The 17,643-nt window shown below is 39.8% G+C and overlaps 1 protein-coding gene across 1 annotated transcript; it reads left to right on the top strand.

The window, feature by feature from the left end:
- The first annotated feature begins 2,133 nt into the window (after positions 1 to 2,133).
- On the top strand, positions 2,134 to 17,414 carry LOC139945345 (acid-sensing ion channel 1-like). The gene is made up of 9 exons (XM_071942696.1): positions 2,134 to 2,399; positions 8,758 to 8,983; positions 12,664 to 12,792; positions 13,549 to 13,692; positions 14,280 to 14,419; positions 14,944 to 15,008; positions 15,450 to 15,678; positions 16,566 to 16,657; positions 17,230 to 17,414. The coding sequence occupies exons 1-9, from the start codon at positions 2,134 to 2,136 to the stop codon at positions 17,412 to 17,414; spliced, it is 1,476 nt and encodes a 491-aa protein (XP_071798797.1).
- The last annotated feature ends 229 nt before the right edge of the window (positions 17,415 to 17,643 follow it).

Here is a 17,643-nt window from a genome sequence, read left to right as displayed (position 1 = left end):
GACAATGTCCTTAAAGGCATTGGACACGTTTGGTTAAGACCAGTATTCTCACTTGGTGTATCCCAACACATGCATTTAACAACAAACCTGTGAAAATGTGTGCTCAATTGGTCATCGAAGTTGCAAGAGAATAATGGAAGAAAACACCCTTGTTGCAATACTATGTGAGCTTTATGCAATAGCTGAAGTCTTCTATTATTTGAGTGAGAAATTACCTTTTTCTCAAAAACTACTTTTTCTCACACTTTTTTACACTTTCAACAGCTCTCCATTGCTCGTTACCACGTACGTTTTTATGCTAACAGTTATTTTGAGTAATTACCTATAGTGTCCATCCATTGCCTTTAAAAGACTTTGACTTGTTGTAGTGACGCGTATTGACAATGACCGTAAACCTGCATAAATTATTACCACGATGAGACACTTAATAGGCGGGAGAAGAAGCAGTACAAACACTTCAGCTGCTGACTGCGATTTGGTGTCTCCGTTTATGTACATGTACGCCTAAACGTCGTAGCAGGAATCAGGATTAATGAGAGTAAAGGTAGTATAGAGCTAGAAATGAAATGAAATATAGAGACCTGGGCCCAATTTCATAGAGCTGCTAACAACAAAAATTAGATTAGCATGAAATTTCTTCATTGATAAAAACAGAATTACCAACCAAACTTCCACGTGATTTTCAGGATAAGCAAACAACAGCTGAATACAAGTAACAAGGAATACGCCACAAAATGGAAATTTGGTTGTTAATCATGATTTTTATCAATGAAGAAATTTCATGCTAGGCAAATTATTGTGCTCAGCAGCTCTATGAAATTTGGCCCTGGACAGGCTTGGGAAATACGATTGTAGAAATGAGATTGTTTTTCAATTCATTAAAAGCACTGGACTCTGTTGGTAATTACTCAAAGTGTTAGCATAAAAACTTACTTGTGTGACAAGGGTGTTTTTTTCTTCCATTGTTCTCTCGCAACTTCGATGACAAATTGAGTTCAAATTTTCACAGGTATGTTATTCTATGCATAATGTTGAGATACACCAAGTGAGAAGACTGGTCTTCAACAATTACCAAACGTGTCCAGTATCTTGAAGATAATACGTTAGTACAGTATAATATGAAATAGATTCGTGTAATAGTGTCAATGTAGCTCTGTATATTGTTAAAGACTTTAGACAATAACAAATCAGTTTCCGTTTACATACCATTTTTTTTAATAAAAGGGTCGATAGGTCGGGAAAGGGTGAAATCACGGATATCGGTAGACTTTTTGGGGATTTTTGTTTGGTGCTCTGTTTCTTATATGAATTTTGTTTACAAACACTGTGAAGTTGGTCAAGGTCATGCATTATTTTTGTCCAAGGTCCAATTATTATTATTACTATCATTTTGTTCACATGTCTTTTTAAAGGCACTGGACTCCATTGGTAGTTACTCAAAATACTTGTTCTATATAACAACTTTACCTTGGTAACGAGCAATGGAGAGCTGTGGATAGTATAAAACATTGTGACAAAAACGGCTCCCTCTAAAGTAACGTAGTTTTTTGAGAAAAAAGTAAATTCTCACTAAAGAAATCGAATTTAATTCGAGAAATCAGCTGAGGTGTCGAATTCAAGCAAAGCACACAACTTGTGCGAAAATTGTGTTTTTTCTTCCATTTTCTCGCAACTTTGACGACCAATTGAGTTCAAATTTTCACAGGTTTGTTATTTTATGTATGGGATACACCTATGAGAAGAGTGGTCTTTGACAATTACCAATAGTGTCCAGTGCCTTCAAGCCGAATAAAAGGATTAGGGTATAACGGCGTATAGAGTCATGGCGATTTGACAACCGGAAACTCAATATTTTGGGCCTAAAGCCTCTTTCACACGAGAGCACTTTATCAAGGGTCCAATGCTAAATTGTAGCATGGGTGTACAATTTTACCAAAACATTTCTCGTGTGAAAGGACAACTGGAATTGTTTCTACTGTCCAAGTTCTCTTGCAAATATATTTTCAAACAATGCATACATTTTACAACCATGCTAAAATAAAGCAAAGGACCCCAGTTAAATTTCTGTCGTGTGAATAGCACTTGTAAGTAATATCTTTTCTTCTGTATTCACGTTTTAGACTGTAGATCATCATGGATGAAAGAAGATCCGATGTCAACTTGGAGAATGAGTTTGCCAACAGCACCAGCCTACATGGCATCGCTCGAGTTGCTAACAATACCAGAGTACGCTTCAAGCTGGTATGGGTGTCCATCATGATGACATGTTTCTGTGTATGTGTGTACCAAGTGTACGACAGGTTCTCATTTTACCTCATGTATACGGCCAATACTGCCATATCGGTGGAGTATAGAAGAAATCTGAACTTCCCGGCAGTCACCATTTGTAACTTCAACAGGTTCGTATGAAGACCTTTATTTTGTTTTGTTTTGCCGAGTTGGAAAAAGCTCAGTTATAATATGGTGGCCCATTGTTACAGGTCTCTTCTGTCACAAATACCTTATTATGTTTACGGCCACTTTGCTGTATCAGTGACTTTCCGGCAGTCACCATTTGTAACTTCAACAGGTTCGTTATGAAGACCTTTATTTTGCTTTGTTTTCCAAAATAATGCTCAGTTATGGTGCCCCATTGTTACATGTCTATACATTGCAAAACTAGGGTATAACCGGTGTTTAAAATTGAGACTATGGGTGATGTTTGTCACAAATATACCTTTGTTAGAAAGGCTTAACTTTCCGGCAGTCGCCATTTGTAACTTCAACAGGTTCGTTGTGAAGACCTTTATTCCGTTTTGTTTTGCCGAGTTGAAATAGGCTCAGTTATGGTGGCCCATTGTTACAGGTCTACACTACAAAACTATAGAGTAACAGTTAAATACCTCATGTTTATGGCCACTCTGCTGTATCATTGACTTTCCGGCAGTCACCATTTGTAACTTCAATAGGTTCGTATGAAGACCAATGTTCTTTTTTTGTGCCGAGTTGAAATAGGCTCAGTTATGGTGGCCCATTGTTATAGGTCTCTACACTGCAAAACTATAGAGTAACAATGAAATGCCTCATGTTTATGGCCACTCTGCTGTATCATTGACTTTCCGGCAGTCACCAATTGTAACTTCAACAGGTTGGTATGAAGAAGAACTTCATTTTGCTTTGGTGGCCCGTTGTTACAGGTAGGCCTGCCATACTGCAAAACTAGGGTGTTGTCAAATTGGTACCACGGGTCATGTTGTCATTCACATATCCTTATACCTACAATAAATTGTATTAATTGAAAATCGCAAATAACATAATTATTAACAAGTGAATAAAAATAAACTGCACTGTCGCAAGGACGTTAAACATAGATTAGGAATAAAAAACTAAAACACCACAATACAGCAAATTGTTCAAAGATTATTTAGTTGCTAATATAGGTCAAATTCGGCAAATGAGCAGTCAATTTCATTTCCATGCGTTCGAATTAAAGCTGTTTTGCCTCTCCAGTTGTTACTGCGTTTCAAATTCAGAATTCGGCCATTCAATTTCGCTTAGAGTCGAGTCAAATTACTTTAGCACTCTGTTTAATTTAGCGTATCGTCATTCTTTTTCGTGACACACCCGCCTCAAGAAGCGTCTGCGAATTTGAATGCTGCTTTGATGAATTGTTAAAGTCACCTGGAAGTGTTTTTTTTTTTTTTTTAAATAAAGCTTTTGTCACTAAAATATGTGTTTTTATGAGAGGAATGTGAATAAAAAATTAACTAAGGTTTAAAAATCTTAGTTTTGATTGTATTTACAAAGTTACGAGTAGGCCCCGACCCGAGAGGGCGCTGTTCGTGACGTATTTCAAGGCGCGATATTTGGAGAGAAAATTTGTAGTCGGGCCCCCGTACATTACGTCTGGGAACATGGCACATCAAAACAAATTCAGACACGATTTTACACACATACGTACATTGAAACTTGAACATGTTGAACGCCTAGTGTTTTTTACAAAAGCTATTGCTGCTATTTTTATTTAACTATGCGACTTTTTAGTGACCAAATGGGTTGTAAGATGTGGGTCTGCCTACGTATTATTATAGAAATACGGCCACGGAGCAGACTGCATGCACGCACGCACTATGGCTGCTGTATAATGGGCGGACGGTCACATAGGACCTGCACGCACGGTGAATCGCATGCGATACCAACAACAAATCGTGTCACTTGGCAAAAGCTAAAAACATACCCTCAAAGTTCAAACTTACCCGAATTTTTTCACGTTTAGCAAATGCTCCTCTGAGTTCGTCACGTCTTTCAGATACCTTCTTCGACTTCCCACTAGCTAGAAAAATTGTTGGGACGGCGTCGTGTTTAAGAATGGCTCTTCTCGTCATGTCAAATGAGTTGTGTATCCAGGATTCGAAGCACGACGGCTCTAAGTGTTCGCTGCAGCGCTGAAAAAGACGTCGGACCGGACCACTTTGCTCTAGTTAATCTGACTTTCGCAGCCCACAACCGCCTATAATTGGGATCTGCAGGAAACAGATGAAGACTGACCCCATCTTTAGTTGTTTTGCTGCATCCAGCAGCAATACACCTGGTCGGCATTGTCGGAAAAATGCCAGGAAAAAAACCTTTTTCGCAGCGTACAAACTCACGTCTTAGAAACATGTACTTTTGCACATGTGTTTATCTACGCATCGAGGGGGGTCTATGTTTGATCGAGGCAAAGTCTTCCTTTTCCTACGTCACAAAAGGGGTAGGCGGAGTCAACTCCCCCAGTCACTTAATTAATTTTTTTAACATATAAATCGTGACAAACAGTTACTCAAAAAATTGTTTTATTGTTAATAAACATTTTTTATACTCTTATGTTTAAAAGAAAAAAAAAATTTTTTTATTTAATGCACAAGTATTTTACAAGTGGTTTTCAAGAGATAAGGGGAACCCACCCCGCCCCCTGGCTGTGTGCATATAGAGACGTGTGCATTGTGTGGCCTAGGCGCGTGTAGTTAGGAACCAGACTCTTTTTGCCGACGATATGTTTGAATTCCCGACGTGACGTCGATGGTAGGGGCGGTAACAATCCACAAAAGGGGGGGCATGACTTATTCGCTAATTACGCAAGTGAGATATGTCGGGGAAAAAAGCAAAACACATTTTATTGATGTTCAATACATATATCAGAAATAAATGACAGCAAAATTAACTGTTTTATTTTAATTCACTGCAGCATCCCTTTAATTAGACCTTGAAGCTTCTTTACAACCATTGCTTGGTTATAAAGGGAAGGTACACGTTTGGTAACTACTCAAAACAAATATTAACTTAAAACTGATTTGGCAATGAGCATTGGAGAGCTGTTGATTATAGTATAAAACGACTCCCTCTCAAGTTACATAGTTTTTGAGAAAGAAGCAGTTTCTCACTTATATAATAAAACACTACTAGCTAGAAGTCTTTTATTCCATCTGCGAGCACACAATTTGTCCAACAAGGGTGTTTTTTGTCTGTCATAATTTTCTCGCAACTTCGACGTCCATAGCTCAAATTTTCACAGGCTTGTTATTTTATGCTTAATGTTGGGATACACCAAGTAACAAGACTGGTCTTTGACAATTGCCAAACGTTTACCTTCCCTAAAAAGAATGTAATGCATTCTGTATTATTATAGGCATTTTTCGCCGTAAAACAATAACATCATAACTCGGCAGCAATTTATGCAGGTATTGGTTATCTATTGTGTGCAGTTTATTTCGGTTTGGGATGGCTGGCTTTTGTTTTTATGGGTGGCTTAGGCTACTGATGTTAAAAACACCCACCGATGTGTGTTAGCACTGCATACTCGGTACTTTGCCGAGCTTTGTGAACAAATCCACAGGCATTATAGATTTGATTTTTTCTAATGATACTCAGAAAAGTTCACGATTTGACAATTTTCGTTCAGGCAGGTATTTTAAAGCCATTATACACTTTCGGAACAGAAAAAAAAAATTCATAGATTTACAAATAACTTACAAGGCTTACAGAAGAAAATGGTGAAAGACTTCGCTTGAAATATTATTCCATGAAATGCTTTACTTTCTGAGAAAACATTGAATCAATTATCAATTCTCGATATATCGAGAACTACGGATTTATTTTAAACACATGTCATGACACGGCGAAACGTGCGGAAACGACGTTGGGTTTTCCTGTTATTTTCTCCCGACTCCGATGACCGACTGAGCCTAAATTTTGACAGGTTTGTTATTTTATATAGAAGTTGTGATACACGAAGTGTGGGCCTTCGGACAAAAGTGTTTACCGAAAGTGTCAAATGGCTTTAACAGGCTTTGATGAGTACCGACATAGATGAAGATGTAGATGTAATTGGGTCTCAGATTCAAAACTTCAATATGAGTAAAAACCAAACTAATATTATTCTTAATCCCCGATGCAAGTTTGACATCTATTTTAAATGACAAATAATATAGTGTCCGAAAGTGTATAATAGCTTTAAGCACATTAAACGGGTTTACAAGGTGCTACGGTGCATGTAATTCAACATCCACTGCAAGGAACAATGGGGTGAACCCAAAATAAAATAAAACAAACCCCTAAATACATTCCTTAAAGGTGCAACTATATTTGAGAAAATAAAATTACGCTTGGTTGAGTAGTAAAACATCCATGTACTGGCGCCCTGGTGTTTCCTATTCGACCTTGGGTCCTTTTATGGACTTATTTATTTATCCATGGATTGTTTTTGTTAAAGACTTTATAATACAGGCTTACCGTACCAGGTCATTTTCGAGAAATAAGCGGGTAATCTGTACTTTGGGTCAGCTACGAAGTAGAGTGGTTATTTAAAGGAACATTTCAAAACTGGTTTTGCTAACAAAACAGAAGCTGGCAATGTAAGCACTTTTTATGTTATCCATCATGTACATAAACTGACAAACGTGTCAGTTTGAGATCGATCGGCTATCTGGGTCACGAGAAAATAGTGATAACCGATTACACATTTCGCATGACATCGATGCAGACAAAAACATGAATAAAACGGTCACTGAGCTATAAACTCCAAACGTAAAGTTAAATTATTTATTTCTCACCAAATATGAAATTTCAAGCAGAAATATTTAAAGGGATGTTTTCTACTATCATCATCATTAGACTGTGTAAGTTTGATGTTAATCTGTGATCTTCACGACTTTGTTTTCTTATAAAGTCTATAACGTTCCTATAAAGAATATAAGTTTTTTTTTCTCTGAAATTTGAAAATGAGACGCGTTACTCTCATAAACGCTTCTCACTGTATATTATCAAAGACTATAGAGCGCCGCAAGATGCGGAACTGAAGCTTTATCTATTGTTGGAACGTGAAATACGCATTTGCGCCATTTCAGCAAGTGAATGTTTTGTTTCCCATTGATGGGAATGGTCATTGTCTGCACTGATCTGCACTGATCTATTGTTGTATCATAAAAGTTACTTGCCAGTGAGATTTCACATTTCAGCCCGTCAGAGTTCCGCATCCTGCGCCTTGCGGCGCTCTATAATCTCTGATATAGGTTTTCTCGGTCAATTTCGGAAAAAGAGCAGCCAATTTAACCACCAAGCTATTCTATTTCGCGCAAAGTCGAATGCTACTCAAATGGGTCATTCGATTTCGTTTTGGGATTAGTCAAATGTAATGTTGTTTCATTCGAATTAACAAAATAATCATTCAATTTAACAATTCATCAAAGAGGCATTCAAGTTCGCAGACGCTTCTTGGGGCGTGTGTGTCACGAAAAAGAATGACGCTACGCTAAATTGAACAGAGTGCTTAACCAGGAATTTGACTCGACCCAAAACGAAATTGAATGGCCGAATTCTGAATTTGAAACGCAGTAACAACTGGAAAAGCAAAACAGCTTTAATTCAAACGCGTGAAAATTAAATTGACTACTCATTTGCCGAATTTGACCGAGAAACCTATATTATCTTCCTGCTTTTAACTCGCTCCGGATTTTTTTCCCGCGATTTCTTCAAAACGCCGCCCTTCGGAATGAATATTTCACACCGTGATTGATTGTATGTTTTTGAAACGTTATTTCAAGGGACGTAAACACAACTGAAGAGGCAAAACAGCTTTAATTCGAACGCATGAAAATGAAATTGACTGCTCATTTGCCGAATTTGACCGAGAAAACCTATAGTTTCACTATTCTGAAAATATAATTTTCAGATGAAGGTTTTATTGTGTTCATCTTCATTTACATATCATGAATAAAACAATCGAAAGACTTGATCGTTTTTAAATGTATACTTTGCCTTAAAACGGGTCACGTATTTACAATTCATGTATCTAAACAATTGTTTGAAAACCTAATATTTAAGTCTTAAAGGCAGTGGACACTATTGGTAATTGTCAAATACTAGCCTTCACAGTTGGTGTATCTCAACAAATGCATAAAATAACTAGCCTGTGAAAATTTGAGCTCAATCGGTCATCAAAGTTGCGAGATAATAATGAAAGAAGAAAACACCATTGTCACACGAAGTTGTGTGCGTTTAGATGGTTGATTTCGAGACCTCAAGTTCTAAATCTGAGGTCTCGAAATCAATTTTGTGGAAAATTACTTCTTTCTCGAAAACTATGGCACTTCAGAGGGAGCCGTTTCTCACAACGTTTTATACCATCAACCTCTCCCCGTTAATACTAATCACCAAGAAAAGTTTTATGCTAATAATTATGTTGAGTATTTACCAATAGTGTCCACTGCCTTTAAAATAAACACTTTCTCGGAATTCTTACAGATATCGCCAAAGTCAAGTTACAACGGAGGAATACAAATATTTAAAGTACATCTTGACCACCACTGCTGCCTTTAATTTGGACTTCTCGACAGAGCAGACTGTGGACATACCGAATGAAAACGACAGCAGGATATTCAACTTTACTGAATTCACGTTGAGGGCGGGATTCCTTATTGCCCCATCACTCCTCGAATGCAAATGGCGAGGGAAGCCATGCTATGCAGAGGTCAGTGTTTTTTGGAGTTGCTATTTGTAAAAAAAAAACTCCTGAGTAGCCATTGCCCAAGACGTCATTGATCGATTGTGGATATGTAGACAGTGATCGATAGTGGATAGTACTTTACGATCGGTTGTAAATCGCTATAACGCGGCACCCTCCTACGTTATGATTGGACTGCGAGGCACTAAGTAGCCTGAACATCTGACGTCACACTCTGAGGCTCGCGAATGGACCGATCCGGCCTATCAATCAAACTGTGCGCGTTCACCCATTTGACCAATCACAGCAATGATTGTGGTCGGACAAACTCGGTCATGCGTGCGCGTATATTTGGCAGGCGCGGCAGAATCGTGCAGAACGTCATTGTGAGTTTTCGTACACGTGTCTTGCTCACGTGTGCGGTGGGCGGAGCTTAGTGGAAAGCCGGAACGGTCCTAGCCTTGCTCAAGGCAGTCGCATTATTCGCTCCGGAAAGACGCCGCTGTAAACCCACCCGTATACCCTGTGCGTGGTGCGTGCGATCACACCGCATGACCCACCCGTATACACACTGTCACATCGTACGAATACTGTGCACTCAAGTCATCCGCACTCCTACCACTAACCGCATGCGGAGGCCGTCAGGCCGACAGCCTTGTCGGGTCTGTAACTTCCGGGTTTAATGTGTTGTATTGAAAATTGTCCACAAGTGGAAAAATTGGGGGGGGGGCTCTCGGATATGCTAGTATGCAGACCATGAATATGTATATCTTTCGTCAGACCTATCAGACAAGACAGGATGTTAGGCAAATGAATTATTCATTTTGACGTCCAATCACGCACGCCTATCATGCTCGCTGAGCGTCCGTGGTGGTGGTGGTGTTTGATGTAGACATCAAAGATTATAGAGCGCCGCAAGGCGCAAGATGCGGAACTGAAGCTTTATCTATTGTTGGAAAGTGAAATACGCATGGGCGCCATTTCAGCAAGTGAATGTTTTGTTTCCCATTGATAGGAATGGTCATTGTCTGCACTGATCTATTGTTGTATCAAAAGAGTTACTTGCCGAAATGGCGTCCAGTGGGATTTCACATTTCAGCCCGAGTTCCGCATCTTGCGCCTTGCGGCGCTCTATAATCTTTGGTAGACATGTCTCGTCTTTCGCGGGCATTATGGTAATGAGCTGACCGTGGGAACTCTTCTCTTATTATAGTAATGAGGTCAGTGGCTTCAACACAGACCCTACAAGGCTGTCGGCCTCACGGCCTCCGCATGCGGATAGTGTACGGGGGCATCGTGTCGTGCGATGTTACGCACAGTGAATACGGGTGGGTTTTTATACAGCCGTGGTCTTTTTTCGGAGTGAATAATTCGACTGCCTTGAGCAAGGCTAGAACGGTCCATACCGCCAGAGAATGGCTTGTAGCCTAGGTCATGCTACTCTCACACTAGGGAGAATATGCTAGCGAATGTGCTTACGAACGGAAATATTGAACAATCGTCAAACTTCGCCACATTCGCCAAAAATTCACTACGTTCACAAGTCATTCTCCACCTCCTTACGAAGATCGGTCACTTTATGCTGCTCTCACACGGCGTATATGCTAGCGAATATGCTATCAGAAGGAAATATTTGACAATCGCTCAAGCTTCGCAACATTCGCCGTGTCTTCGTAAGCGTTGGTGACAAATTCGGAAACTTCACAAATTATTCCCCACCTCCTTACGAAGATCGCTCAATTTACAAACTGGTTTGTAAATTTCAGCGAATGATGCGAAGACGGTCATTCGGCGTGATTTTCGTAAGCATTACTAACGTTGGTAAAGCGTGCGTAAGCGTTTGCAACGTTCGTTAAGGCATTGGTAAGCGTTGGTAAGCATTCGCAATATATTGGTAAGATATTGGTAAAGAGAGGGCCGACCGATGACGATCGAGGGGTGAGACCGAGATGAAAATAGTCACTATCCAATCGTCATTTTGGACGAATTCAACGCGAAATTCAAATGTTCATGTTCGCAAGAACATTCGCCACTCTGTGAGAGGGGCAATACGAAGCACTTCCGTACATTCAGCGAATGTTGTGAAGACGGTAATTCGCCATCGATTTGCGTAAGCATTTGGTAAGCCATTGGTACTGTTGGTAAAGCGTGCGTATTATGCGTAAGACATTGGTAAGGAGAGGTTTAAGGACGACAGAGAACATATTTACTATCAAATCGCAAAATTTTAGCGAATTCATCGCGAATTTCAAACATTCATATTCGCAAGTGTGAGAGTAGCATCAATCCCCGTCCATCTTTGCTCTTACCTTCATTCATACTGTGCGTTCGTTTAGCTCTCCTGGGTCTACCCCGCGGTGAGTCCCTGACAAGAGCTAAACGAACAACCACTCACCGCTCTCGTAGTGACGTCGTTTTCCTGGGGCCAGCCCCAAAGTGACCCACTCCACAGGCAAGGCAATAGGGGCTGACCTGGGTGAGCCCCTGGAATGACGTCAAAAGCTATTCGAACGCACCGGGGCAGAGCGGGGATGACCCAGGGGAAGCTAAACGAACACACCCTTATTGGCGTTCGTTTAGCTTCCCTGGGTCGACCCCGGTGTGTGGCGGTTTTTTTCCCAGGACGAGCGTGTGCAGATAATAACCCACGTTCGTCCTAGAGAAAAGGCCACACATCGGGGTCGACCCAGGGAAGCTAAACGAACGCACCCTTTAATGCAGACGACCGGGAAGTGCAGCTGCCTACGTCACCTTGGACCAATCCAAGCACAGATATAGAAAGACGTCACTGCACGTTTTTCCAATTAAATGAGTGTATCCAATGAAATCGCTGTTTCTGAAAAGCAAGTGCCTGTTTTGCGGATAAAGACAGTTTGAAGACAGTCTAAACTGTTTGACATCAGGAACAATATTATACATAAGCCAGTTGCTGAGCATGGTCATTTTACCTGCATCACCTTGAATGAAATCCATGGAACCAAAGCACTCAGAAACAAGCTCTTTCATTGGTCCACACATCCACACGCTTGTTAAAAGCCCTATGATTGGCCGAGCGTATAGTCATCTATTTATTTCTTACACGATCGAGCTCAGTCATTTGTTTATTTTCGTAAATGTTGATACATTTTCGCGAGTAAATCCTTATTGTGCAAGTTTTGTGCTTGACGACTTTTTTGGGTGGTAAGTTGAATTTTTTACAAATTTGGAGACCAAATAAGCAGTTTTGTAGAGTAGACCACTCGAAAGCAGAATTTGGAGCACCATCCCACGGTCTATTCCCTGCATCACCTTAAAGTGGCCATTGTTCAGAAGAGACCATTCCTAGACAAATAATTTGAAAGGGTTAAGCTGCTAAATAGATCAAGAGCCCGGACTGACTTTAGAGACCCTGGGTTTTCTGTACAGGAATTTATCTTTTGTTATCAAATTCATTCAACCACTATACTTTCTTCTTGTATTTGCAAAAAAACATGTAGGTCTGTCTACTTAGCTTGTCCCCCTTCGTTAATGGAGAAGTTGTTGCTTCGAAAGCTAATACATTCAACCACTATACTTTCTTCTTGTATTTGCAAATTTACTATAACATGTAGGTCTGTCTACTTAGCTTGTCCCCCTTCGTAAATGGAGAAGTTGTTGCTTCGAAAGCTCATGCCTTTTTCTCTTTTTTTTTTGATAATGAGTTCGTACCACCACATGTCTTGTTTCAGAATTTCACGCACGTGTTTACGCCATTCGGCAACTGCTGGACGTTCAACTCTGGCAAAGATGCACCAATCCTTAAAGCTCACCAAACAGGAAAGGGCAATGGACTCGATATCTTTATTAACATCGAACAGGTATGCAGTTGCGTCGTTACGTTACGTTATCATTCTTGCAATCTATTCATGAAATGTCTTAGGGGCCATTATTGCTGTTGCCTTGTGTTTTTTACCCGCACCCCCTTCGTCACCCAATTCGTCATTACTTATACGCGTTCCCGTACCCACACCATTTGCACCGCAATACAACATTACTCGGGGAGTCACCGAACTCCTTAAACAGGAACTGTACTTGAGGGAAGATAGATAGACAGGACATTGTTTAGTCAAGGCGACGCTACAAAAATGTAATACTAATTTAAGTTAAGGTTCGAGGTAACCGAACTTGGTTTTAAGCAAAGATTAAAGAGTACAAGATGCGGAACTCGGGCTCAAAATGTGAAATCACACTGGACGCCATTTCGTCCTTGATAAAAACAGGATTACCATCCAAATTTCCATTTGTTGCATAATGCTTGTTACTGGTATTTTATAGCTGTTGTTTGCTTGTCCTGAAAATCACGTGGAAATTTGGTTGGTATAATCCTGTTTTTATCAAGGAAGAAATTTCATGCTAAGCAATTTTTTGTGCTTACAGGCTTTATGAAATGGGCCCTAGTGTTGCATCTTGTTTGCAATGTATTATGTGCATGATTGTTATTGCTTTTATTTTCATGATCTACATGTATTTTTTTCTGTATGCCCCATGAGCATTTTTTGTGGATTTTTGCACATTATGTTCAGTACTATAATTATTATTATTAATAATTATTTTTACGATTTTTCAATCAACAGTCGGAATATACCGAAATAATCACGAACAACTTCCAAGCTGGTCTGAAAGTTGTCATACACGACCAGCACACGCCTCCATTGGTTGAATCAAGTCTAGCAATCTCACCTGGTGTCCATGCCTATGTGGGTATCCGACGACAGCAGGTCAGAATTAGCCATTTGCGAGTTAGATTTGAATAATGTCTGGTTCCATGATTTGCTTAATAAGGCTGACTCACACTACGACGAATAGGGGGAATCGGCAAACTACGTGAAGCTGCAAATTGCATTTTTATATTTGCCGCCAATCATCGTGGGTCGCCGTCAATTGTCGCCTTGCTAATCACAAGCATTGGCAAGATCTTTTCGCCAGATCTCACAGCTTGGCTTATCCTCCTCGCGTGTTTTATGTTTGATTGATTTTCCAACCATTTCATGAGGTTTGTCACATACTTGTGGTAGCAAGTCGACTTGTTGTTTGGCGATGATGTCATTTTGTTGACTACTGAGTTTTTTGCTCATTCGAACATTTGTTGATATGGTGTCAGATGCATGTTTGATGTGATTGTGTTTACCGTACCTTTTGTTTTTCTGTCTTTGTTTGTTAGTTGCATTAAATAAGTGCACTCCTTGTTAGTGTGTGTAATAACTTTTAACAAAACATGGCGTTTCAACGGCACGTTACAAAATAAGCATACGATTCAAAGGATTGATTAACAGTTATATAATGCTTTAAAAGTGTCTCTTTTCAGTATTTGAATCTGGAGAAACCGCATGGAAAATGTGACGCATCAACCAAGCTTAACAGGTTTGAGAATTATTCCCTGGAAGCCTGCAATATCGAATGTCTAACAGAGGCAATCGTACAATCATGTAGCTGTAGGCCTGTCGGGTACGTGAACTTTAATGTTGGAATTAACAGAATTTAACTGTTTGGTTAGAGAAGCCCTAGCCTTTAGTCAAGGCGCACGCGGCATCCCAAGGTCAACAAGGGCCCTCACAAAAAAAAGGTTTCCTCCAAATATTGTGTGGACGTGAAAGTGCGCTGCGGACCGCGTGGGGGGGTGGTTGGGTTCAAACGAAGTTTTAAAATGGACCCATTGTCTGTGACGTTTTCAATAAGCGCCCCATGGTTGGTGCCAAAAATACTTGCATGGCCTCAGCGTCCACGTAGCGTTTCGCGTTATGCAAGGGTTATATCATCACAAAAGTGGGATACAGACACAGTTGAGTGGCCGCTTTTGCCAGGAGCGCACTGTGATATTAAAGGTCCAGATTTTTAATCAGGGAAAAGGGTTCCCTATGATCGCGGTGGTAGCATTGTCGTTTCTCGGTCAAAATAAGAAGTAACAATGCCCCATAGGGCGTTCAAATGCGGTCACAAATTTGTTGTTTGTTTTTGTCATTTTCATGAAGATATCCTGGAAATGAGACTGAATGTTCGCCTTTTCAGGAAAGGAACTGTGCAAGCCAAATTACTGGTAGGTCTTCAGAGAAATCCGTATTTCTCACGGTCGTTTCTACTTGTTTAACCGGACTGCAATGACCGTTACTAGACAGATAGCTAAATATTTTTTTTTTTAAAGAACTACAATATATCCACAGCGCCTTGAACAAACTTTTAGAAATGAACCATGAATCAGTGGTGTTATAAAAGCACTGTACACGTTTGGCAATATTTGTCACAGACCAGTCTTCTCACTTGGTGTCTCAAAAAGAGCATAAAATAACAAACCTGTGAAGATTTTGACTCAATTGGCCGTCCAACTTCGAGACTTAGAATTAGATTTTGAGGTCTCAAAATTAAGCATCTGAAGAAAAGAAAAACAAAACAGCTTGTGCATCAAGGGTGTATTTTGAGTAATTACCCAAAAATAGTGTCCACCGCCTTTAAAATTCGTAAAATGTTGTTTTCCCATCAGATCAATTTCACAGCGGTGAAACTGAAGACTGTGAATGCAGAGTGCCTTGCAATCACACAGCCTTCTCTACTGGCCTCTCAACAGCAGTAATACCCAGTCTGAGATCCGTGAGAGCATTGACTAAAGTGCTCTTCTCCGGTAACCGGAGTAAGCAAAACTCTCCTGGTTTCAACGACACGATCGCTGAATTGGTGGACGATTTAAGTGCCGTCGAGGAGAAATATATTAAGTAAGGATTATTATGTATTTTAGATTTAACTTTTTTTCCTCTAGATACAGTATCAGAACGAATGAAGACCAGGGGTCAATTTCATAGAGCTGCTTAAGCAAAAAAAATTTGCTTAAGCAAAAAAATCCTTGCTTAGTAAAATCAGATAACCGGCCAAGACTGCACTCAATTGTTATGCTAAGTAAACAACAGCTAAATACCAGTCACAAGCAATGTATATGGCATGATTTTTTTGCCAGTAACATGTGAAAAATAAGCGAGCTATTTTCGTGCTTAAGCAATTTGTATGCTTAAGCAGCTCTATGAAATTGGCCCCTGGTTTAGATTTGTAGGCACTCAATTGGACTCAAGTTAGCTAGACAGGGGCTCAATTTCATTGCTCTGCTTACCGCCGAACTCTGCGTTTACGATCACGAATCCCCGCTTACATACAAGCGTCGAACTTCTGCGCTAGCGTTCTTAGCGTAGAATGCCTAGTAACGAGGAGTACGCACGTGCAGAAGCCAAACTTCTACGGTAACCAGTGAAATAAGCTTGCCGTAAGCAAGCACAGAGCTCCCTGCTTTCGTAAGCGCCGATGAAATCGGGCCGAGGATACACCATAAGCACCAGTTAGCACTTTCGCAATGGGTATAAATTGCGAAAATTTCCATTTACGCAGTTCTGAGCATGAGCACATAACCGAGAACATTGGACTTTGCCGGGTAAAACTGCTGCGCGACTAGCGTCCCAAAAGTCCCTCGCCGGTGTTGCTAAAACGAACGTCTGGTAAGAACAATGCACAAGGGCGACTTAACTTAACCTAAATCTTCACTTGTTTCTTTTTCAGGGACAACTTTGTGATTCTGACTAAACTAAACCTAATTCTTCGTTTGTTTCTTTTGCAGGGATAATATGGTGATTCTGAGCGTGTATTACGAGGAACTGAATTTCCAGTTATATGAACAAACCAAAGCATATTCACTGTCAGCTTTAGTCAGTAAGTTTGGATTACTTAACGAAATGTAATAACGTTTGCATTATTACGTTTACATAACGTTTTTACGTTTTTCGTAACATAATTACGTTTTGCGTAGTTACGTTTTGAATAACATAATTATGTTTGCGTAATTACGTTTTACCTAACGTAAGTCCGTTTTACGTAATTACGTTTCCGTAAATACGTTTTAAAACGTAATTACGTTTGCGTAACGTACTTACCTTTTACTGTTGCAACTACCAACTTGGTGTCAAGGCATTTTTACTGTTCTATCCAATGCATTTTTATTATCATATCTACTGCCTTGATGGCAATGCATTTTTACTGTTATATCTACTGTCTTTATGTCAATGCTTTTACTCTTGCATCTACTGTCTTTATGTCAATGCAATTCTAATGTTTGGGGAGTCCTGTATATGGGTCTTGTATTTTCATTTTGGGGCGATTGTGGTGTTTCCTTGCTTTTCAAATTGTTAGCATTGTAATTATTGTCTAATTGTTCTGTACATTTTAAAGAAATGGCCGCAATATAAGTCAATAAAGTATTATTATGATTATTATTCTTTTTAAAGGCGATATTGGCGGTCAACTTGGACTTTTTCTTGGAGCAAGTTTCATCACATTGGCTGAGATACTTGTGTACATTACACACAAAGTAAAATGGTGTTTTGCTTCGAAACGTAAATCTGAAAATGAAGAAACTGTCGAGTCTGAAAAAAGTAACATTGATGGCGTTACTCATACCAGTGTGCTTTGAAAGATTGAGGTTTAGCCAAAGCATTAATAAACTATGAAAAAGATTTCCTATCAATTTTTGTTTTTGAAGGTGAATATAGGTTTTCTCGGTCAATTTCGGAAAATGAGCAGCCAATTTAACCACCAGCCTATTCTATTTCGCACGAAATCGAATGCTACTAAAAAAGGGTCATTCGATTTCATTTTAAGACTAGTCAAATCAACTTTTACGTCATTCGATTTAACAAAAT

Source organism: Asterias amurensis, chromosome 12, assembly GCF_032118995.1.
Source record: "Asterias amurensis chromosome 12, ASM3211899v1".
Classification (NCBI taxonomy): Eukaryota; Metazoa; Echinodermata; class Asteroidea; order Forcipulatida; family Asteriidae; genus Asterias; species Asterias amurensis.
The sequence above is the reverse complement of the archived record's forward strand: the minus strand, read 5'-3'. Positions and strand labels throughout refer to the sequence as shown.